Raw genomic sequence first — 25,752 nt, 5'->3', positions numbered from 1 at the left:
TCATGGACCACTTCAATATTTCTCCTTTGCTATTTAAAACTAATAGCACCTATCGTCACTGACTCCAAAGTGCTCAGCCAATGACACTTCAGTCTTTTGGCCAATCTTGTTTAGTACTATTTCATTTTGAGACACTGCAGTCTGTCCCTAGTAACTAGCAGTGAACATCTTCACAATGCCACAGGTCTCAGACAGGTCGAATAGACCAGTATGAACAAATAAAGCATGAAAAACAAAATAGATGAGCTTCAGAGCGAGCAACCGTCATAAGCACTTGAGACAAAATTGGGAGGTTTTGAACAATCTATTCATATAGATCAGGGGTGTCCAACCTTTTAATTTTTAATTTAGACATACAGCATGGTAACAGGCCATTTCAGTGCTCATGAGCACTTTACGAGCCCAGAACACCCCAAAACCCAGCAGCAAGACAAATGGTTACTTAAACAAAATTTGCTTTTAATTATCTTTAAACATGAAAATAGAATCACACTTTAACTTAACTAATCTAACTTAACCCCCTTCTAATTCTAAGCACGTGGGTGTGTAATGAGCGTGTAAGTTCAGAAAAGTTCTTTGGTTCACAGTCTGATCTCACTTCTCAATCCTCCAAGTTCACTGGTTGCAGGCAATTCTTATAATGTGCACAGAATTTAACATGTATAAAGTTCACCAGGCTTTGGTGCTTGAAAGGTAAATGGTTACCGCTCAGGAAGGTTCTTGTCAGTTTTCAGAGAGAGATTTGTTGTTCCAGGACAGCAACAACTGATGTACTTCAGTGTCTTGCTGACGAAACCTGCCCCTTCAGGGTTCTCCAGATGGTAACCTCTTTCTTTCAGGTCACCACAGAGTACATTTTTGTTTCTCTTATTCCAAGTGAAACATTAGACAGTCAGTCTTCTCCTCTTGCATGAATCACAAGGGCTTTAACAAGGCCGTCTTCCAAATGGGACTTTCCACAAGCTTGCCAGCTTGTCCTGTTCCAGTCCCAGCTGCTGTTACTGTCTGTAACACTGTAGAAGTGATCTCTCTCTCTCTCTCTGAGAGAAAGCCTGTGACTCTCTCTGCCTGCAAAACCACATGACCCTCTTAGAACAGCAAGCTCTACTCCAGACAGAAGGCGGCTCCGACAAGATCTTTCATCTGTTGCCTTTTGTAATCGACAATCCATTAGTGAAGTCTCTTGGGCACTCTCCAAAGCTCTTGCAAAAGCTGTGGAGCCGATATGTCTAGCATTAGCAGAGCTCCAGTATTTCAAATAAGATCTGTTTTGAAGTGTTTGTATGTGACCTACTCTGACAAACCTTTCTCAATTTATCTCCCAAAAACATATCTATATACTCTGTCACAGTACATACCAGGAATGTATTGGCCGGCATTAAATCATGGGCAAAAATGGCCAGTTACCGTGCTGTACACCTAAATTAAAAATTAAAAGGTTGCCCCTCCCCCCCCCCACCGATATAGATAAATAGTTATGGTAAATAACTAACTAACACAAACTGGGAAATACAAGTTAAAAAGCTGCCAAGAAAGAGAAAATTCATGCTGAGTAAATAAGATCTCTTCCCACTTAATTAACAAACAATAGCCATTGTTTCTATAGCATGAAAGATTCAGAAAGAGTGTTTAAATAAAGACAAAACAATGCTTGAGTGAAACAAGAATGTCTGCAGAAGTTGTGATTGTAGTTAATACACAAATGTGCTGGAGAAACTCAGCAGATCACACAACATTCATACGAGGCGAAAGATAATATAACCAATGTTTCGGGCCTGAGCAAAAAAGGAGAAAAAAAAATCACCAGGCACCTGAATGAAAAGGCTGGGGGAGGAGGGAAGAAGGAGCACAGGCCAACCACCAAGTGGCCCTAGGTGGACATGAGCAGAAGAGAAAAACAAAGAACTGATTTGGTGGGGGTGGGGGGGGGGGGGGGGTTGCTCTGTGAATGCAGAGCTGGAGTAAAGGATACAGAGAACAAGAGAAACAAAGGGGTGTAGCGGCCCGATCCCCGGGAGGCGATCCAATACACAAAATGTTGGGCGAACACGGCGATCTCACAAAGCCCGTGTGGGCTCATGGCCTTTCTTCCCAGTCAACTGCCCACACTGTGGGGATCAGCGAACATTGGTGGGAACGCTGACTAATCAGTGGCTGGCACGCCGGTGGCGTCACTTCTGCCAACGACGGAAGGAAAACTGGGCCCAGAGGTGAGAGGCTGGGCCTATATTAGCAAGTGCAGGGAGAGCAATAAAAGCAGTCTTAACTACAGTCATGTCGAGTGTGTGTCATTCTTCCTCTCTGCTGTAGCACTCGCTACAGGGGTATGACATAGTGGAAAACGGAGAAGTCGACGTTGATGCCATCTGGTTGGAGCGTGCGCAGATAGAAATAAGAATGTTTTCCTCTTATCTGCAGGTGGTCTCAGTCTGGCATTACATGAGATCATGGACAGACAGGTCACCATTTTGATTACCCATTTCAATTCCCCACCCCATTCCCACACCAAAATGTCTGTCCCATGCACCGACCGAGACCGCTCACAAATTGGAGGTACAACACCTCGTATTCTGTCTGGCATCCTTCAACCAGATAGCATTAACATCGATTTTGCTGATTTTCATTAGGCTCCAGCCCCTCATCTCTTTCTTTCCTTATCCCTCAGTCTCCTTTCATCCAGCTCTGCATTCACGGAGCTACCCCTTCTCCCGATCAATTGCCAGCTTTTCCTCTCCTGTCCTCCTATCCTTGTCTGGCTTGTGCTCCAACCCCTGTCCCTTCTTCCTTTATCCCCCTACCTATTTATTCAGGTGCCTTTTTTCACTTGTACCTTGAAGGCCCCAGGTCTGTAATGATGGTCATATATCTTTGCCTCCAATAGACTACTCAGAACCTGCCTCGTTTCTTCAGCACTTTTGCATATTGGGGAAAAGGGGCTTGAACTATTTTTATAACAGCTCACGTGCAGTTTTTTGTATTGTGACTTAGAGGCCAAGTGACAAGTCACTGTCTGTAATATTAATGGAAGGCTGAAGCCCAAAATGTTCAATTTTATTTTCTCTTGTAAAGAACTAGGCGAAGGAACGGCAAGACATAATTATGACAGTGTAAATTCTATGAAGATGCATAGTCCACTCAAAACCAACATCAAGAGAGCATGGATGAATGCAGTCAGTTTGAAATTTCCATTGCAGAGCTACATGTGGCAATACAGCACGGAAACACTAACGTAAAGGATAAGAAAGTACACGACTTACCAACACACAGAGACTGGCCCAAATCAACCTGTGTCGTCTGGTGAACAGCTTCATATGTTAGCGTACCAGATCTTGAGACAATACCTGAAAATAAGTACATTTGTTTATTGAAAGCATAACAATTTCTTCCCCCCCCCCAAAATAGCTCATCGAGCATTAACCTCCAATGCAATCCTTGCTTCAATTACTTTAGTAGTATGAACCATTTAAATTTTATAGTTTAATTTTATAGCATCGTAACAGGCCCTTCTAGCCCATGTACCCGTGCCTCCCAAATACCCCAATTAACCTTTGAAGAGTGGGTCGAAACCCATGCAGACATGGGGAGAATGCACAAACTCCTTTCAGATGACACCAGATTTATAATCTCTACCTTTTTTAGGATACATATGCTGGGAGTGAAGACGGGTTAGAATTGGCAGAGTGGTAGCTGCTTTTCTAAAATTAAATTCTAAGATGGCAATATATAAATCAGGGCTTCATTCACTGGAATAAGGGACAATTTAATTGAAGTTTCTAAGATTTTGGAGAATTTCCTCATTCTACTAGTCTTCAGGGTGTGGTCCAAAAATTAGAACCAAAGTGATGTCAAAAAACATACACGAGTGCAGAAAAGATGTGAAGTCCTGTGCTGCACATGTGAGATTAGTTAACACAAGAGGAGAGGTTTGATTCTTTTCACGATCACTTGGAAAATTAAGTTAAACATTCCCTGCATTAAGCAAAGTCAAAGCAATGTTAAGGCATGTTGTGACGTGATATTTGTGGCACAAAAGGGCAAGTCAATAACCAAATCCAATCATAAAGTCTAGTTACCTCCCCTTGATATAATGTGGCTTTGCCATTCCTGGTCCTCTGCCATTGTTAACCTGGGAATTGCCACCAACCAGAAATTGGCAGGCGTCGCATTTCCTGACATCTCAAAGCCCTTCCACAATCAGCAGGGCACATGTCAGGAAGAAGGGCAAAACATACTCAGCTTATCTGGATGAATGGAGGTCCAACAACACACGAACTTGGCATTACAAAGCATCCCGCACCACTTGATTGGGACTCCATTCACTACTCTTAAGTTATTCCCTCCACCCACAGTGAAGCCTGGTTTCATTGTGCACTGCCTACAAAATAAACTGCAGATTTTCACCGAGACTATTCTGACAATAATTCCCAAACTCAAATGAAAAATGCAGCTGTGCATTACCTTTTACACATTCCTCCAATTTGGCCATTCCTGATGGAGGCCCAACAGCCCTTTACACCTCCCCCCCCCCCCCCCCCCTCCCCTACCACCACCACCCAGGGGCCACAGCACATTCAAGTAAAAGCCTTGTTTTCATTTTACCATGTAACACAAATATTTTTTACGCTTTTTATGTAGTTGGTAGGAGCAAAGTATGGAAGGAACCAAAAGATGACTGCTTCCCAATGAAGGGGGCCCATAAACTATGAGTAGAGTCCTGGGGGGGGGGGGGGGTGTGGGGAGAATAGATTTCATATTTTAGATTTATTGTCAGCATACATATACATACAACCCTGGGATGACTTTTTTCCTGTGGGTGCACCAGAATTACCACTAATTGGTAGTACAGAAAATAAACTGTACACAGCATGAACAAGTTAACAAATAAATGAATGTGAATGAACAGATAATGAATGTAAACAAACTGACTGTGCAATATAGAAAGGCCAAAAGAATATCAATAAAGTGCACAAATAAGAATCCTTAAATTAGTCCCTGATTGAGTTTGTTGTTGAGGAGTCGCAGCTGTTCCTGAACCTGGTGGTGCGAGTCTTGTGGCCCTTGTACCTCTTTCCTGATGGCAGCAGCAACAAAAAAGCATGTGCTAGGTGGTTTGGGTCTTTGATGATTGTTTCTGCCTTCTAACAGCAATGTTCCCTGTAGATGTACTCAATAGTGGGGAGGGTTTTGCCTATGATGTCCTGGGCTGTGTCTACTACTTTTTGGAGGGCTTTATGCTCAGGGGTATAGGTGTTCCCATACCATACCGTGATGTACCCATCAGCACATTTTCTACCACACCTCTGTAAAACTTTGCCAGGGTTTCATAGCTGAAAAAAGCTTGAGAATTGCTCTAAGTTGCACCTATCCTGGCCTGGAAATATGTCAGTGTTCATTTTTAGCTGCTGGGTCTAAATCAGCTATTCCCACGGAGGCCACAACACGTTTAGGGGGCCACGTTCTGAAATCATAACATATTTTTCATTTTTTTTATAAAGTAGTTGGTAGGAGAGAAATACAGAAGAAACCAACTAAACTTTACTGCTCCACAGGGAAAGAGGCTCCACAAACCTAAGGGGGTGGGGGGGGGGGGGGCTATACCCAATAAAAGGTTGAGAATGGCTGGTCTAAGTTCTTGAATTCCCTAACCAGCACTGAGGGCATGCCTTTACCAGAAGATCTGCAAAGTTTCAAGAGGTGGCTAACCACCATCTTTAGAGATGGACAATAAATGTTTACCTCGCTAGCAGTGCAGAGATGCTGAACATGAATAAATAATTTCTGAAGAGACACGCAAAAGGAGTTAGCTTTAAAATCATCCTTAATTTAAATGATTGGGGGAATAGGTAAAGTGAATTGAATAGTGTAGCCGGAGCCCCACACATACAACAGAATTGCGCGCAGCCACAACAGTTAAGCAAACGCATTACCAGAGCGCATAGCCTCCAATGACATCCCAGTCCTCCAGCTGCAGGTCAGGCACCAGCAATTAGGAAAAGCGCACGAATAAGAGCCCGTGCTTTTTATGGCACCTGACACCAGAGGCTGGAAACTGACGTAACTACCACATCCCAGAAGGCTAAGCGTGAAGCATGCAGTGGGAACTACAAAAGCTGTGGTTAAGCACAATAAAGGTACTGAATCCTGACTCTACTGACTCGTGTCATTTATTGCCACTTGCGTAAGGTAGTATCGTCAGATAGGCCACTACAATAGTCTCCTCATCTTGTGAAATATTGCTTGTATAGCAAAGGGAGATTAGTTGTTTTCTCTGATTGTGAACTAGTATGTTCCCCATCACTTCGCAGCCCATGCCTTAATTTTGTTTGTCGTTGTTGCATGAGGTCACTGATTGCTTTATGAGCCAAGGAATTACTTGGTTAAATGTCAGTATTAAAGATTTAATCGTCAACATCTGAAGCCTGCCAACTTCGACTGATTGAGGATCAAGTTGGGCATACTGACCTGGATATTTTCTAACTCTCGTGACAGCTTCTGAAGTGCATGTGTGCAGAACCATGGTGGATATGGGTTTTAACAGCATGCTTAAGGCTCAGAAAATAATGGGCTATTGAGGGACATTCATTTCTTTAAAAGGGAAGAGGTACAAGAACAAGAAATGCATTGATATGCGAATAGGATACATTGAGCAGCTGAAGGACTCACAGCTGCAAGCTGCTGGAGTGTGGCTTGTGGGAATTAGGATTCGAGAAGGTACTGAGGGGAAAAAGGGCTCCTGAAGGGCCTTGGGCGGTAAATATCTCTTGATTGTTTTGGATGTTTGAACCTGGAGCTCAGGTTGCTAATGGATCGAACAGGATTCTCCACAACGGCAGAGGCTATGGAAATGCTGGAGGCTAATCCATGTCTATGAAGGAACTTTCTTCTTCTTCTCCTTCTCTTAGTATTGGGCAAACAAAAGTTGAAGTATATGATATTATTCCATGACAATAAAAAGAACCTTGAACCAGATAAGTAGCCAAGAGATCGAGCTAACAATTGAGAGAAAACAAGGACAAACTCTATTAAGTTTTGAGAATTCAAGTTTTGTTTTGTTAAAAATGGAAAAAAAATATATCATTAAAAGTGATTTCAAGCAATAGGGTCACAAAGACCAACTGGTTCACAAAAGTTATTTAATGATGAAAAGTGTGAGCTCTGTCTTGATTCATTCTCCACAATCCAGTGAAAAACCAAAAACAAATGCTGAAAATCTAAAATTAAAAAAAAACAGAAACGCTGTAATTACTCAAATCAAGCTGCAGCTGTGGGTAGAGAAACAGGGATAATGTTTAAGGTCAAAGATCCTTAGAACTGGGAAGAAGACAAAGCTCATTCAGGTGCAGAGAGGATAGGAGATTCCAATAGGGTAACATCAGCGAAGACCATGTGGCTAAGATGTAAACAAGGTTACATTGTCAAGGAGTGAATTGAAAGCAGTTAAAGTGAGAAAACGGACAAAAATGGGTGGCACGGTTAGCACAAAACTGTTACAGTGCCAGCGACCCAGGTTTAAATCCAGCAGCATCTGTAACGAGTCCGTACGTTCTCCCTGTGACTGCGTGGGTTTCCTGCGGCTGCTCCAGTTTTCTCACACATTCCCAAGTCATGGTGAGATGGGTGTATTTGGGCAGCATGGGTTGCTACTGTGCTGTGGTTATAAATTCATAATTTATAAATTTATTTCAAAAAGTATGTCAGTGTTGTAAAATATAGAGAAGAATGATATGCCCGGCTAGTCAGGCTGAATGTGCCCTTCACTCCAAGAGTGGGAAAGAAGCAAGTTGAGCCAAAATCACAGATTTGACTTAATTTAACTTTAATTTAGACATATAGCACAGTAGCAGACCATTTCGGCCCACAAGTCCGTACTGCCCAATTTACACCCCATTAACCTAAACCCCCCCGGTACATTTTCAACAGTGGGTGGAAACGGGAGCCCTCAGAGAAAACCCACACAGACATGGGGGAAGCATACAAACTCCTTACAGACAGCACAGGAATCGAACCCCTGTCTGGTCCCGATTGATAGCACTGTAAAGGCATTTCGTTAACCACTACACCAACCATGCTGCCCGTAGAAACTGATTACTGTATATGCCAGCATATAAGATGACTGTCTCAGCTGACCCCTGAATTTACACCTAAAAGGTATGTTTCTGAGCTATACTTGCTGTACAAGACTACCCCAAGTCTTACTGCCCCCATAGTCCTTTACGAGCCATCCCAGTGGAGTGATTGCATCACAATATTTTAAAAGCAAATTACCCAGTAAAAGGTTTAAAAGGTTTAAATTAAACCACTGTCGGCTCCTTTAGCAGGTCATTTAAAGCCTCTAGGCAGATGGACCTTGCAGGGACTGCTGAGACCTCGCTGCTAAGGTTCGGATTTTATACTCGGCATGGGGGAAGCGCTGAGACTTCACCGTTAAGATTCCATTTTTTATACTTGATGTACAAGACAATCCATGGTTTTGGGCTCATAATTTTAAAGTTCAAGCACAATCCTATATGACGGCATACAATAAAGCAATCAAGTTACTCTAAGTAGTAAAATTTAATATCCAGTCCTGCATATGTATTGCTTGTCTGTATGTGAGCTATGTCCGGGTTGTACATCTGCGTGTTTTGCACTGAGGACTGGGGAATGCCATTTCATCAGTTATACTTGTGCAATCAGATCAGATTGTCATGAACTGAAGGCAGCCACATGCCCATATAAAAGATGAGGTCCTGCTTTTCAATACTGCAAGAGGTTACCTAATGTCAGGGGAAATTTAGCTTGGATTTTTTTTTAATGCAAAGGTGGGGCACAATTGTGCAACAATTATGCACTTAGTTCTGCTGCTTTCACAACTCTCAGGACACAGGTTTGATCACAAAATCTGATGCTGTGTGGAGCTTGTCCATTCTACAGTTTCTACAATGGCTGCAGTTTCCTTCCAAGTTCGAAACACGTGGATCTCCGTGGATGCTGAATGACCAGTTGAGTTCCTCCAAGGTCTTTGTTTTCTCGTAGATTAGTTGCCTAGTATAAATTTGTGTTGAAGAAGAATCAAAAGAACTTTACGCATGTCAAAGGAAATGTATTGCAGGGATACAGAACAAGAAGGTGAAGGAGATATGGGGTTGGTCTGTTGGAAGCCAGCAAGGACCCAAGAGGCCAAATACCACCTCTTCTGTCATAAAAAAATGGACAACTTTAATCTTTAAGAGATTATTCTTTCTCTGACATATCAAGTTAAACAGCATAGCTGTTTCCTCATTTCTGTACCTACTCATTGCAATACACAAGCGCTCAGTTAGATAATGGCACATCTGGCCATCTGCAGTGCCAAAAAACTCAGACTCACTTAAACAGAAGAGGCAAGTCAAAGCAGAAGCGGTTTTCAGTTAACATTAATATATTTTAATTAAATGAGTTTTAGAGAAAGCTTTAATCATTTTTAATTACTTGGTTATTAAAAAAGCCGCAAGGGAAATCTGGGAAGGGGCTTGACATCTGTCACTTGAGGCTTCATAGTTTCTTACAGACCATTCCACTTCACAGAATAGCTGCAGCAGCAAGCCCGCAAGCTCAATTGGACACAGGGGACAACAAAAGGTTCATACGACCACAAGAATTAAGCCCGAGCCAATGCAAGATGTGTGCTGGATCAAGCATGATTTGGCCCAACGGATTTTAGGCTAATCAAATTCGCAGACTGAGCATAATCCTTTACTCCAACTGAAAGCCAACAGAACAGAAATCTGGACTAATATTTTCCTCTCCATGATCTTCAGGCTGGAGATTAACAGCAAAATCCTGTGAGGAATGAATATTTTAATCCAACATGACCTAAATAAAGCTAAATGCTTTCTTATCTGTGTAGTTCAGAAAAACCATAATAAATGTAAAGAAAAAAACATTATTTCAGACTTAATGCAGAAATTTATTACTCAAACTAAAAACCAGAATCCTTCAAAGTGCTACATAATATCATCTATTAAGAAAAATGGCCATGAGTAGGTGTCAAGTGACTACAGGATTAGTCTCTGTTTAATGCCCTTCTCACAGTATAGGCTAACAAAAATTAGGCTGGATTTTGCAGCCAGTGACAATGCAACTACCCAAAACAATCAATGTGGTGCAAATATAAGAAAAGCGACATGTTGCTTAAATATTTCCAATATTGTTTACTGTTAGTTCAAAGAGATCTCTGGGATTCAGCAGCAGGTGAGGGGGTCAAATGCACTGAGGAATTTTCACACAGCAGAGGAAATAGTGTCCTCCATTAAGTTTGAGACAAAGATTTTTTTTCCCCCTTTATTTGCCCGTGCTCCACAGTTTTAAATTTGTAATTAAGCAATTCATGTGATTAAAGTGCGCATTCCAGATATTATTCAAAGTTATTTGTGTATATTTTTGTTCGACCATGTAGAAATCACAGCACTTTTTATATATATTGTCCCCTCATTTCAGGGCATAAAAATATTTGGGACATAGCAATGGTTTGTATATTAAAATACTCATATTAAATACTTTGTTGCATGTCCTTTGGATGTAATGAGTGCTTGAAGTCTGTGATTCACAGACATCACCAGGTGCTGAGTATCTTCTCTGGTGATGTTCTGCCAGGCCTCTACTGCAGCCATCTTCAGCTCCTTCTTTTATCGAGGGCTTGTCCCATGAGGTTTTCTCTTCGACATATGGAAGGCATTTAGATTAGGTAACTTTCTTGGTCATTCCAAGAGTTTTCCAGTTTTTAGCTTTGATACTCCATTAGCAGTATGTTTGGGATCATTGTCTTGCTGGAGGATGAAGTGCCATCCAACGAGTTTGGAGGAGCTTGCTTGAATTTGAACAGGTAAGATGTTTCTATACACCTCAGAATTCATTTTGCTATTGCCATCTGTAGTTACATCATCAATGAAGATGAGTGCACCAGTACCTGTGGCAGCCATACATGCCCAGGTCCTGACACCCCTACCACAACATTTCACAGATGAGTTGGTTTGACAGGAAATGACAGGAAGGACCAAGTTAAATTTTTTAAATTTTAAATTTAAACATAAATTATAGCACACTAACAGGCCCTTCCAGTCCATAAGCCCATGTCACCCAAATACTTTAATTAACCTACAATCCCATACGTTTTGAAAAGAGGGAGAAAACCAGAGCATCTGGAAGAAACAGGGAGAATGTTTACAGATCACGCTGGATTCGAACCAGGGTCGCTGGCACTGTAATAGCATTGTGGTAACCATTCTGCCCTAATGAACATGTTGTATATAAATTTTGGAGGAACACCCGACATCCCTGTATATCTGGAACATTGTGGATGGTCACATGACCTCCTGTCTGAAACTTATTCGGAAGTTGCATCACCTGCCAATCAAGGTGGGACTTCGGACACACATTAGTGCACACCTTACCATTGGCTAAGTTAAATTACTCAGTTTCATCAATGGCCAAACATCTAGTTCAGAACAGTATAAAACAATCAATATACCTCTTTTTTTTTCTCTCTTTCTCTCCTTGCCTCTTGGTTCAAGACCTGGATATCACAGGTTGCTACTGTGGACATCGCTGGAGAAGTTGCGGGTAAGGTGTGTTTGGGCCATAGTACTGCAATAGATCAGAGTTTGCAGAGAGCCGCACCTCCATTCATGCAGGGAATTGCAAGTGTGTTTGAAATTTTGTCTGTGAAGTGTGTACACGTGCGAGAGTGTTAGAAGATAGGCAGCTACTAGTAACGTAGTCCAACTTGAGTCTGATTTGAATGTCTATATAGTTGTTTCGTAGTAATTAAGTATTGTTTGACGTCTTGCCCTGCTTGTCTCATGTGCGTTCAATAAAGTGATCTTTGACTGTAATATCTCTCTGTGAACCCACTGAACCTGATACTTTCCAAACACGACAATGCAGATGGATAAAAATCCATTCATTTCAAGCAAGGGGAAGTAACAGGTATGGCAGATAAAAATTGGGGCCTAGATAAGCATGCAACTATGATACTGCATCCATTACAGAAACTGACAACTCAAGATTCAGATGCAATAGAGAGGGATGCAAATGAGATAGGGGAGTTGCATTACTGATCAGGAAAATATCACATGGTACTTAGTGAGGATGTTCTGGAGACCTCATCCACTGAGGTAATGTGGGTAAAACAGGAATAAGAAAGGTATAATCACAATTATAGGGTTTTACTCTAGGTTTTCCAAAATCTAGAAGGAAATAGAGGAACAGATACATCATCCAATTAAGAAAAGATGTCAAAGCAACAGGGTAGTTGAAGTGGTTGACTTTTCACTTCTCCCATATTGACTGGGTGGGGTGGGGGGGGGGGGGGTCCCTTATTCCCAGAGACTTGTATGGGGCAGAATTTATGAGGTGCACCCAGACAGGTTTCTGGACATAGTACATGGATAATCCAACCAGGGAAAGGGCATATTAGACCTTGATTTGGAAAATGAGCCTATACACTGCTGTGAAAAGCCAGGAATTAACCAACTTCTAACTGCTTCACTTACCTGTGTAAGCACAATGAACGCAGGATTGGTGGGGGGAGGGATCATTTTCATCCCGTGTATATACCCAGCAAGGTAGGTAACATCAGGGCCGATGTGTTTCACATTGGCTCCTGTCTAAAAGGTGCACTGACCCCACTTTTCTTGGCTCAGTTTGAACAACCCAGCTGGCTTTAAAGAAGGGTCGTTCACATGCCAATTAAGTGGGATCACTGTGTAAAAGGGGTACCAGTGGGAGACATTATGGGAACAGTGATTATAACTCCATAGATAAGATTGGACCTTGGTATAAGTGCTAATTGGGGAATGGCTAATTACAACACTATTAGACAGGCGCTTAGGAGAGTAGATTGGGAGCACGTTATTGGGGAAACCTGTCAATGAAGGACATCTTCAGTGGAATGCAAGTCAAGTTCAAACAGAACAACAGTTTAGTAACTCTGAGGATAAAAATAAAAGTCTGATTAAATAACCTCTGTCAATCAGATTTGAAGTGGGCGAGTGAGGGCAACTTATTTCAGTCCCCATTTCCCCCATGCCTCAAATTTAAATGTAACTGCAGAATTTTCCTCTTCTAATTTCTTTCTGAAGATCTCTGAAGTCCCATCGATCTTATTTCTATCCTAAAATTGTAGATCTCCTCTCCCCACCATTCAGAGCAGTTCCTTCACTTCCCTGTTTAGCACAGGATGTGATCCTTTCCCAATGTGCACCTTCATTTCATCTTATTATCCTCATAATAAAATCTTTGGGCATCTTCTTTGTACTTGCTGCCCTTGCATTTGAGTAACTGGATTAAATATAAAATTGAAGTTTCCATTCGTACACACAAAAGTAATTGAGAGATAAAATCAATTTGTTTTGGTACTCACCAATTCTTCCTTTCTTATGGATATGTCCAGGCATGATTCCAATTTTACACTCTCCAGGCTAACAAAAAATAAATAAATTAATACAGGAGATTAATGCAAGTCAAAACTCACACACAGCAGCTGAAGTATCAGAATAACAGTGTAAGAATTGCTTTGCACATTAATTTTAAAGGAAAATGTAGCACTGTCCTGCACCTGGACTTTATCGCTCCATTTCCCTTGCATCCATGTACCTTCCCCAAATTTTTCTTAAATGCCAAAATTGAGCCTGAATTTACCATTTCAGCTGGCAGCTCATTCCACACTCCCACTCTGCATGAATAAATTTCCCCAATACTCCCTTTAAACTTTTCCCCTTTTACCTTTAACCCATATCCTCTAGTTTTTATCTCACCTAAACCTAGTGGAAAAAGCTTGCTTGCATTTACTCTATCTATACCCATACTAGTTTTGTAGAACAATATTTTTCTATGCTCCAAGGAATAAAATCCTAACCCATTTAACCTTTCCCTGTAACTCAGTTTTTCAAGACCTGGCAACATCATTGTAAATTTCTTCTGCACTCTCTATTTTATTGATATAATTCCTGCAGTTGGGTTACTAAAACTGCACACAATAGTCCAAATTTGCCATCACCAATGTCTTTTCCAAGTTCACCATAACACCCCAACTCCCATGCATGTTATTTTGATTTATGAAAGCAAATGTGCCAAAAGCTTTCTTTGCAATCCTATCTTACTGGTGATGCCATTTTCAGGGAATTTTGTATCTGTATCCCCACATCCCTATGTTCTACCACACTCCTCTGTGCTCTACCATTTATTGTGCATGATGACCTTGTTTTATCCTTCAAAACTGCAACACCTCACATTTATATGCATTAAATTCCACCTGTCTATTTTAGCCCATTTTTTTTAGCTGGTCCAGATCCCTCTGCAAGCTCTGAAAGCTTTCCTCCCTGTCCACTACATCGCTAATAATGGATCCAGCTCCAATCCTTGAGGCACACCACTAGTTACAGGCCTCCAGCCGGAGAGGCCATCATCCATTACCAATCTCTGGTCTCTCCCGTAAAGCCAATGTTTAATCCAATTTACTACCTTACCATGAACACCAAATGAGAGAACCTTCCTGATTAAACTCCCTTGTCAAATGCCTTACTCAAGTCCATGTAGGCATATCCATAGTATTTACTTCATCAACTTTCTAGATAACTTCCTCGATAAACCCTCTAAGATTGGTTAATCATGACCTACCACACACAAAACCATGTCAACTATGCCTAATTAGTCCCTGCCTATCCAAATACTTGTACATTAGATCTCTTAGTCCATCTTCCAATAATTTACCCACGACTGATATCAGGCTTATCGGCCTATAATTTCCCAAATTACTTTTAGACTTTAAAATTGTAAAAGTAAATGTTCTCCAAAACAATACACAGCCCCTTGGGAGCAAACAGTCAGCCAGCGGAGCATGCCCTGCCCGCAGCAGCTGTTTTAATAACGTTTCAATAAAGTTGTGTTTGAATAAAATGGCAGCACAGGATGAAGAGCTGGCTGATGCCGCTATCTGTTGGTGTAACTCTCCCAAAGTGTGTCCCCATCCCTGCCTGATAAGAGTCTTTATCTTTATTAGTGTATTCTTGGCTTGGCTTCGCGGACGAAGATTTATGGAGGGGGTAAATGTCCACACCAGCTGCAGGCTCGTTTGTGGCTGACAAGTCCGATGCGGGACAGGCAGACACAGTTGCAGCGGTTGCAGGGGAAAATTGGTTGGTTGGGGTTGGGTGTTGGGTTTTTCCTCCTTTGTCTTTTGTCAGTGAGGTAGGCTCTGCGGTCTTCTTCAAAGGAGGTTGCTGCCTGCCGAACTGTGAGGCGCCAAGATGCACGGTTTGAGGCGATATCAGCCCACTGGCGGTGGTCAATGTGGCAGGCACCAAGAGATTTCTTTAGGCATTATTAGTATTATTAGTAAAGGCTTTAAACCTGTGGCGGGGGGAGAGCAAGTTAATTATGATGGTGGCATTGTTAGGGTAGAGGCTAGTGCAATGATATTGCAGTGCTTGTGAATGGGGTTCGAATTTAAAGGAAGGTACACCGAGGGCCTAACCGGGACACTTGCACGGAGGTGAGATGCCTTGCGCCAAGGGCCTGGCTGGAGCATTTGTATGGAGGTGAGTTTGATTGCACTAAGAGCCTGACCAGAACACTGGTGTGGAGGAGAGTCAGGTTGTGACGAAATACTGACCAGGACACTTCTGCGGAGGGGAGTTGGGTTGTCAGGTTCGTAATGACTGCAAACAGTTAGCGCAACAGCTAGCACTTCACTGTTATAACACCAATGACCAGGGTTCAAATTTAAATTTTGTAAGTTATGCGAATCAGCTCATTAAAGTGAATTTAAAATAATTAATGACTACAATACTGATTTTTATTTTCAAATTTATATTTTACACTTTTTTTTGTCCTTTAAACAGTGTATTCTTAATGCAGGTGTTTTAGTTATGCATTGGAAGTGTGCGTCTCAGACAACCAGAAAAGTCACATATATGGCATCAACGATCCCCCTAGGTGCCGGATGATGGTAATTTTACTGTCTATCAGTACCCTTTGCACATGTTCTCATCACAACTTACCTTTCATTTTCTTACTCCTAAACCTGATTCCACATGCCCACACATTATTCCCCATGAACGCTCAATAAATACAGTAAAACCTCCGGTATCCAGCATCTATGGGGATTAGTAGATGCCGGAGAAGTGAATTGAAATTGCGTATTGTATAATTGGAGAACCAATGGTGGGGCACACCAATTTTAAATTTGCGTATTTTTTACCTTTTTTCCGCGGATTTATTTTGCTGGTTGCTTGAATTCCTGATAACTGTTAATTAGAAGTCTGCAAAATTACATATCTGGTTCACTAAAGTGGTATAGATTACATGGAAAAAGCACTTACATTTATTATTCCTGGACAGTTGGGGCCAATGAGGCGAGTCTTATTCTGGCGCAGTAGCCTATGTTTCACCCGCACCATATCCTGCTGTGGAATGCCTTCTGTGATACAAACCACCAGCGGAATCTCGGCATCGATGGCTTCATGGATGGCAGCAGCTGCAAATGGAGGTGGGACGTAGATAACAGATGCATCGGCTCCTGTATTTTCTTTGGCCTAAACATAGATATCAAAATAATTTATCCTTTGTAGGGTTCAGAAAATAATGGACTGTTAATCCATTCACTTTGATGAATAGGTTGCACCGACTAGAATGATTCAAGCTTTACGCACCAAGTTTCCATACTCGTACATTAGCATTAAAGACAATGTCTTGAGAAAAGGAAGAAAGCAGCACTGCCCAGGTCATGAACATCCCAGCCATGAACAAAACACTATGCCCTCAGCTGGGAAACTTACAGAAGATGTAATGACTTATACAGGGTTACAGAATGCACATGAGCTTATTCCAATATATTTCAGCCTACATATGCAAATAGAACACGCATTAAAATGGAGGAATAATTTGAAAAAGTGAACGTCCCATGATGAGACATGTCACATCCAGACGGCAGTGCTGCCGCTGGTGCAGACCCGGCGGAGCAGAGATGCAGTGCTCCCGCGTGGGGTCCAGCCACCCAGTCAACGGTCTGAAAGGACTTTGAAGGAGCAGAGGGGGGGTTTTATTTGAAATCCCACAACCGCAGGTTGGTGCCTATTTATTGACAGCAGCCACAAGAGGCTGCAGGCTCTGGGGAAGCAGAGGACTGGAGCAGGGCACCAGAAGACAGAAAGACCACCCACCCCAATCTCAGGAGGAGTAGAGGAGACGACCCGCTGTGATCACAGCGGCAGCTCAGGGACCATTCCACGCTGCAGACTGCTGTAGACTCAAGGCGAGGAACGTACGGAAGCTATGGGCTGCTAAAGACTGTTGTCGGGAGACACGTGTTGCGCTGCGGAGTGCTGGAGACTGGCTCAAACTGGTTGGGGGTGGGGGTGGGGAGTATCAGGTATTGGAACCAGGGTTCATGTTGGAGTTTTGGATCTGGAGCTTGGGTTGCCAATAGTTTGAACTGGACTATGTGTGGCAGAGGAAGCGCTGGAGGCAAATCCAAGGACACGTGGTGACTCTTGGGGGGGATTCTCTTTTCCTTCCCTCTCTCTGACGATAAGTCTGATTGTAAGAACTGTAAGAGGAGCTTAGTCAATTCCTGCTGGTGGCAAATCTATCAGCCTTGCAGTAGGGAAAAAATCCCTATGACACTGTTATAACTATGATCATAAATTAAATCTTGATCTTGAATGAGACGAATAAAGTCTCCTTATTGACTGAAATATTGTCAGTCAATTGATTTCATTAGTTAGCTAGAAACGACGGAAGAGATGGAGTTTATCAATGAGGATATTGGTGGCTTTAAAACAATAACCTACAATGTGGGGCTTAACTTGTTGGAAGCAAATTTCTTTGTAGTGGGACAAAGGCAAGGGAGGTAAGCAAGAAGTCCTTATCTGCAGAATTAACTATTACAACACTTTCCTCGCTGGCGACCCATTGTCAACCTCATTCAAAATTATGCTTGTATAGCTGCACGCTACTCGAAGAAAGACACACACGGGTGTAGTGAGATATAGCTCTGTGTTTTATTGGAGCTGAAGCCTGGCGTTTATACTGTTGGCGTTCCTGCCATTTGGTCCATCAACTGACATCACCGCACTCATAAGAATAGCAGTTTTCCCACGCGCAGGTCCCCTTCTTACATTACAATGTCTTCTTTCCCGTGTGCTATCCACAAGCTGTTGGCTGTACAGCGAGCGTCATGTTGGGAATGCTGGCCCCCATGTTGCCAGCCATACGACTGCCAGTTTGCTTGCTCGGGCCAGTGCTGCTGCACGGTCTGCTGGCTCCTGGTTGCAATCTCTGCCCGGAGCACTGGCCCAATTGCCACGGCGGCATGCAGCTACATGACACACCCCCAGAACCGGTGCTTTTGTCTTTGATGCCTGAAGGCAGTATCTCTGTTGTCTTTGGTGGTCTGCCTCTCTTGTGTGGTATTGGAACCTCAACGGGGCATGCCAGGTCCAGGAGTGCCGGCGTCAACCTGTCTTTAGTGAAGACCTCCATCTTACCTCCAACCTACAATTCGAACGTGGTGCTGTTGTTTCACACAACCCAGAATGGACCCTCATACTGCCTCTGAAGTGGTGGACAGTGTGAACCCCTGTGGATTAAAACATACTCACACACCTGCAGGTCTTTGGGTATGTTGGCCCTCACCTGTCCGTACATGGCCGGTGGAGTCGGGATCAGGTTGCCGACTCGTTCCCGTAGCCTGCAGAGGAGGGCTGCAGTATCATCCGTTGCTTGTCTGGGGACATTACGAATTCCTCGGGGACCATCAGTTGAGCTCCATACATGAGTTCTGCGGAAGAGGTGTTGAGGTCCTCCTTGGGCGTAGTGCAGATCCCCAACAGTGCCCTTGGTAGCTCGTCTGGTTGGGTCCTTGTAGGCTGGCCATGAGTGTGGACTTGAGGTATCTGTGGAAGTGCTCCACCAGCCTGTTTGATTGTGGGTGATAGGCTGTAGAGTTGTGTAGCTGAGTGCCCCACAGACTCACAAAGTTGAACCAGAGGCTGGAGGTGATGTAGGATTGTATGCTACCTAGGAAGAACTGATGGCTCTTGCACAGGAGGTTGTGGAGATGTCTGCCATCAGGACTGCTTCTGGTCACCTGGTGAAGCGGTCAACCATTGTGAACAAGTAGTGGAACCCTGGGATACTGGTAGGGGTCCCACAATGTCCACCTGGACATGGTCAAACCTTCACTCCAAGGGCCCAAAGTGCTGCGGTGGGGTCTTGGTGTGCCGCTGACCCTTGACTGTCTGGCACTGCATGCTCACTTTCGCCCACCCACTGACTTGTTTTCAGAGACCATGCCACACCATGGTCCTGATGGATGGGTAAGACAGCCCATGGATGGAATTGAAAACCTGTCATCTCCAAGCTGCAGGGAAAATAGGTCTGGTCTATCCGGAGGCCACATAGCACAGGAGGGTGGCTTTACCCGTGCCGATCTGGATGTCCTGGAGTTGCAGACCCAAAATGGCTGTCCTGTACTGGGGCATCTCCTCATCATCTTGTTGTACCTTTACTAGTGCCACGAAATCCACTCCCTTTGATAGTGCTTGGATGGTCTGCCTGGACAGTGCCACCACGTTGTCTTTGCCTGAGACGTGTTGCACATCTGTGGTGTATTTGGAGATACATGACAGAGGAAGCTGTGAGCGAGCTGACCAAGGGTTCAAGATTTTGGCCAGGACGAAGGTCAGGGTTTGTGGTCGGTGAAGGCGGTAAAAGTCCTGGCCCTTGAAGATGTATCAGAGTGGCGGATGGCTAGGTACAGCGCCAGTAGCTCCCTGCTGAAAGCGCTGTACTTCAGTTCTAGAGGTCGCAGATGCTGAATGAAGAAAGCCAGCGGCGGCCGCCAATTCCCTCTGATCTGCTGCTCTAGAACTCCGCCAATCGCCGTTCCCGAGAAGTCCACTGTCAGGGCAGTTGATGCCCTGGGATGTGCCAAAAGACTGTCGCCCACCAATGCTTCCTTGGCCTTTATGAAGGCCTCTGCCGACTCTGTGTCCCAGGTTACGTCCTTGGCTTTGTCTGCCATTTGGGTGAATAAGGGCCACATGATTCTAGCCACTGAGGGGAGGAATCTGTGATAAAAGATGATCAGCCCCACAAACTCCTGTAGTCCCTTGGTCGTGCTAGGTCGAGGAAACTTTAGATGGCCTTCACCTAGCTGGGTAGTGGTGTGGCCCCTTCCCTGGTTATCTTATGGCCCAGGAAGTCAATGGTTTCCAACCTGAACTGGCATTTGGCTGGGTTGATTGTCAGTCCAAACTCACTCGGTCAGATGTAGAGGTTGTGGAGGTGCACGAAATGTTCTTGTTGATCTTTGCTCAGCGCCAGGATGTCATCGAGCTGGACGAAAGTGCCGTCCAGGTCTCAGCCCACCGTATCCATCAGCTGCTGGAAGGTTTGCTGACATTCTTCAGCCCGATTGGAATGCGTAAGAATTCAAACAAGCCAAATGGGGCGATGATGGAAATCTTGGGGATGTCATCAAGTTGTATGAGGATATGATGGTATCCCTGCAGGAGGTTCACTTTAGAGAAAATCGTTACCCCATGCAGGTTGGCTGAAAGGTCTTGAATATGCGGCACAGGGTAGCGATCCAGCGTAGTGGTCTCATTAATCCTCCAACCCCTTGTAGCTTTGGGCACCATGTGCAGGGGAGAAGCCCATAGGCTGTCTGACTGCCGTATCATGCCCAGTTCTTCCAGTTCTTTGAACTCCTCCTTAGCTAGTTGGAGCTTCTCTGGGGGGCAGTCATCTGGCTCTTGCATGGAGTGGTGGGCATCTCCGAGGTGAACGGTGGGGGGGGGGGGGTACTGTCGGGAACTCCACGAGGATCTGGTTCTGAGGGGGGGTTGGGAGGAGCCGTGTAGTGGCACTATGGCGTCACTACAACTCCCAGAAGGCATCGAACCGGCTATGTGACGTCAGTGCATGATGACGTCGGGTGTGTGATTCAAGCTTTTAAAAGGTTGTGTACGTTCTGAAGAGTAAATCCATTTGATTCACTAAAGAAACGCCTTGTGTGGTTATTTCATCGTGTCCACTGTGATTCCAGTGGCCACATATCCTAAATATGTTTTATTACTTGTAAATATAGCTTCCAATTCTGTTCTGCCATCCCTGCAATTAGTTTACTCTTCTAGTTAACTTGAGCCAGTTCCTTTCACATGCCACTATAACTTCCTTTATTTCACCCAATAACATCTTTTCCTTTTAAAATATGAAACTAAGTTCAACCATGTTATGATTGCTACTTCCCAGAGGCTCAAAATCGTAAAGTCCCTAATAATCTCAGGGTCATTGCACATCACCCAATCCAGAATTTCAGATCCCCTGGTGGGCTTATCAACAAGCTATTCAAAAAAGCCATCCCTTAAGCTTTTTACAAGCTCTCTCTCCTGGGATCCAGTAACTTCCTGCCCTTCCCAATCGCCTGTCATGCTAAAATCCCCCATAATTAAAATCCCAAATTTTAATCTTGGAATATCTTCCTGGAGCTAACAATCTAATGGCGTCATGAAGAAAGCACGACAGTGCCTCTACTTCCTTAGGAGTTTGTAGAGGTTTGGTATGACACGAGAAACCCTGGCAAATTTTTGCAGAGGTGTGGTGGAAAGAGTGATGTCCGGCTGCATAGGGACAGCATGTCTGGTATGGAGACAGCAAAACTCCTGAGCATAAACCCTCCAAAAGGTAGTGGTCACAGACAGTCCAGGACATCACAGCTAAAATGCTCCCTACTATTGAGAACATCTGCAAAGAACGTTGCTGTTGGAGATCTGCAGCAATCATCAAGAATCCACACGCTCGGTTCTCAGGAAAGAGACACAGGTGTCACAAGACTCGCACCACCAGGTTCAGGAACAGCTGCTACCCTCCACCATCAGACTCCTCAACAACAAACTCAATCAGGGACTCATTTAAGGACTCTTACTTGTGCACTTTATTGATTTTGTTATTCTCTCTGTATTGCAGTTTACATTCATTATCTGTTTACAGTTCTTTGTTTAGATGTATATGCTGTGTAGTATTTTTTTGCATTACCAATAAGTGCCTCGCCTGCAGAACAAAAAAACCTCAGGACGTTATGTGAAGTCATGTATGAACTCTGACAATAAATCTGAAATCTGCCAGGAAAAATCTGCATAGTAAATTGTGATTGACTGTCTCACTTTTTTTTATTAAAGCTGAGGAAACAATTCTCTTTGATTAGAAAGTCACCAATTAAAATATTAATCCAACTCACTTACCTCTTGAACTGTGTTGAAGACAGGCAAATTCAAGTGGGTTTTGCCACCTTTCCCTGGTGACACTCCTCCTACAAAATTGGTACCATACTCCAAAGCCTGCTCGCTGTGGAATGTTCCCTAGAACATGTAATAAAAATAAAGAACAAATGAACAGAATGAAACAGCTACTTGGGTACTGAGCACACTTTCTGCCCTGCATGAGGCTGTGAGTGGTTGGCGACTTGCGGTGGAAGGACCAACGCAGGCTGCGGGCGAATTGCGGTGGAAGGACCAACGCAAGCTGTGGGAGACTTGCGGTGGAAGGACCAACGCAGGCTGCGGGCGACTTGCGGTGGAAGGACCAACGCAGGCTGTGGGAGACTTGCGGTGGAAGGACCAACGCAGGCTGCGGGCGACTTGCGGTGGAAGGACCAACGCAGGCTGCGGGCGACTTGCGGTGGAAGGACCAACGCAGGCTGCGGGCGACTTGCGGTGGAAGGACCAACGCAGGCTGCGGGCGACTTGCGGTGGAAGGACCAACGCAGGCTGCGGGCGACTTGCGGTGGAAGGACCAACGCAGGCTGCGGGCGACTTGCGGTGGAAGGACCAACGCAGGCTGCGGGCGACTTGCGGTGGAAGGACCAACGCAGGCTGCGGGCGACTTGCGGTGGAAGGACCAACGCAGGCTGCGGGCGACTTGCGGTGGAAGGACCAACGCAGGCTGCGGGCGACTTGCGGTGGAAGGACCAACGCAGGCTGCGGGCGACTTGCGGTGGAAGGACCAACGCAGGCTGCGGGCAACTTGCGGTCAAAGGACCAACGCAGGCTGCGGGCTGCTTGAGAATGGCTCTTGGGAACCAGGAAAAAGAACCAGGATACAAAAGGGCAAGAATGGCACCCAAAGGGCCTCAGACACTGAAGGCTTCTTAATCATATCGGAGGTTTGAACCTGGAGCTCGGGCTGTGAATGATTTGATTCTGCGGCTGCAGAGCCTGCAGAAGCACTGGAGGTGAATCCACAGGCACCCAGTGTTTCTGAGGGGACTCTCTTTTGATTCCATTTCTATTATTGTTGGGAAAGCTGGGCAATGCCCATGGTGATTCTTGGCACTAGGGCAGACAAAAATTGAAGCATATCAATGTTTTATGGAACAATAAAAGGAACCATGAAATTGCACAACTACCTCACCTTTGGCACATCAGACAGAATGTCAGTCAAGCAATGAATTGGATTTACTACAAGAAGTAAAGTTAATTTAATCAGAAAGCAGAAACTGCTGAGAAAGCAGAAAAAAAATAGAAATTACCACAACTTCACCTGGTAAAGGCAGGTGGTTTCTCTCAATTGCTGTGAGTAGAGAATTGTTGTTTCATAAAGATGTACAATAGACAGAGCCAATCACAGTGACTTTGCAGCGATGTGGTCACTGTCTTTCACTCAATTGATTAATCACCAACACTCTACCTGCCAATGTTGTTCCCACCACATGCAGTTTTAACTAACACTTTTCACTTGGATTCTCTCACAATATGTCAAGCAATGAAGCAAGGTATTGACAATAATCAGAGAGAGTATAATAATGACATCAAAGCAATGTCTACATCAGTCAGCAAAAATAAGAATAACTGCCGTCATATACCGTGGCATTATTATCAAGTGCCTCACAGTTCGGCGGGCAGCAACCTCCTTTGAAGAAGACCGCAGAGCCCACCTCACTGTCAAAAGACAAAGGAGGAAAAACCCAACACCCAACCCCAACCAACCAATTTTCATTTGCAACCGTGTCTCCCTGTCCTGCCACAAACGAGCCTGCAGCTGACGTGGACATTACCCCTCCATAAATCTTCGTCCGCGAAGCCAAGCCAAAGAAAGAAAGATTATCAAGTGCAACAACATCCCACTAATCAAAAGCTTACATGTACCAGTCACGTGAAGCAGCTGAGAAGCTGAATATTTTACAGCAAATGAATCAACTCTCAACTCCCCAAAGCTTTTCCAACTTTTCTGAAAGAAACACCATGATTGAGAAGCCCTACAGCTCCCAGAACAAAGCAGTCACTCAACTGTGACACATCTACCTAATCAAACGTTTCACAGTTCCGAAGCTGGTACTCCACAGCTGCAGTGTCTCACATCTGGATGTTGTCGCCATACAGTAATTCACCAAAGCTCTTGTAATCCTGATGCAGACCTAATGGAGGGTATCAACCCAAAATGATTTTTTTTTTAAAAAGACATATAGCATGGTAACAGGCCCTTTAGGCCCACAAGCCTTTGCCGTCCAATCACACCCAAATGACCTGCAACCCCCAAACGTTTTGAAGGGTGGGAGGAAACCCATGCAGACACAAGGAGGACATACAAACTCCTTGCAGAGAGTGCCGGATTCGAGTTCCTCCAGCTGCACCTTTTAAGCATCCTGCAATAGTTTCCTTGGATTTACAACCTTGACCACTGAAAAGAATTTCTCCAGTTTCCACTAAACCCCACCCCAGTCTCTCATTTTCCCTCTCCCTCTAGCTCACCACCCCCTCTCCCTCCCTCTCCATTATAGACCTACCCTTTCCCCATCACTTCTCAGCCTACTTCTCTTCTACTCTCCCACCCGTACTCATCTATGAAGTCTTACCTGTTAGCTTGTGGTTGTCCAGCCCATCCCCCGCACCTTCTACCCCTTATCCCACCTTTTTATCCACGTTCCTGCCTGTTTTTTGTTCATACCTTGATGAAGGGTTTAGGCCAGAAACGTTGGATACACTTTACAGCCTGTAGATGTGAAATCTGCTGAGTTTCTCCAACACTGGTGCATTGCTGGTTATTTAATTTTTTTAATCAATTCATTACCACCTTCATTAACCATCAATTATTTCTCACAGTTGTGGCCTTAGTTCCTGATATATCCTTTATTTTCTTTTTTCAATTCCAGGACACCCTGTTGGGTATAAGCTCGTCATGATGTCACCCTTCCATATATAACTCTGTGTGTCAGTAGCCATGTTAGTCTAATAGAAGGATGAGAAAGCATCACATCTACGAGTCTTAATTGTGTGAGTACATACACAGCATACTCCAAGCACCAACAGAAAAAAGGTAGAAAATGACTAACAACCCAAAAAATTTCCACCAAAAGATCAAAGTGAAAGCATACCAAGATGGTAGAGGGGAAGTTCGGGGAATTATACAAAGTAGGAGAAAGTTGGGTTAACTACGTAGAATGAATTAACTACTACCCCGTAGCCCACAATATTGTGAAAGGTCCAGTAAACCCCAAACGTGCCCTCGTCCTCAGTATAACGGGCAGCAAAACATTCAATCCCCTTCAGACCTTGCTGGCCCCATAAGATCCAGGGACGAAGACATTCAACGAATTATACACAGCTCTCAGGAACCATTTAAGCCCCAAACCACCAGTTACGGCAGAAGGGCAACGATGCAATTAAAAAAGACAAGGACCAGGAGAAATAGTAAGTGAATTCCTAGCATCGTTGCGCAAACTGGTGGAGCCCT

At 44.1% G+C, this 25,752-nt stretch overlaps 1 protein-coding gene across 1 annotated transcript in view; it reads right to left on the bottom strand.

Annotated features, from left to right (window-relative positions):
* Positions 1–25,752, bottom strand: part of suclg1 (succinate-CoA ligase GDP/ADP-forming subunit alph) — a 129,617-nt gene that overhangs the window by 63,089 nt on the left and 40,776 nt on the right. The window contains exons 3-6 of the mRNA XM_069923541.1: positions 22,266–22,382; positions 16,341–16,553; positions 13,382–13,439; positions 3,258–3,341 (exon numbers count right to left, since the gene is read on the bottom strand). Coding sequence (XP_069779642.1) covers positions 3,258–3,341; positions 13,382–13,439; positions 16,341–16,553; positions 22,266–22,382 — 472 coding nt within the window. The remainder of the gene's footprint in view (positions 1–3,257; positions 3,342–13,381; positions 13,440–16,340; positions 16,554–22,265; positions 22,383–25,752) is intronic.

Source organism: Narcine bancroftii, chromosome 3 (genome assembly GCF_036971445.1).
Source record: "Narcine bancroftii isolate sNarBan1 chromosome 3, sNarBan1.hap1, whole genome shotgun sequence".
Classification (NCBI taxonomy): Eukaryota; Metazoa; Chordata; class Chondrichthyes; order Torpediniformes; family Narcinidae; genus Narcine; species Narcine bancroftii.
This window is presented reverse-complemented; position numbering and strand designations above follow the sequence as displayed.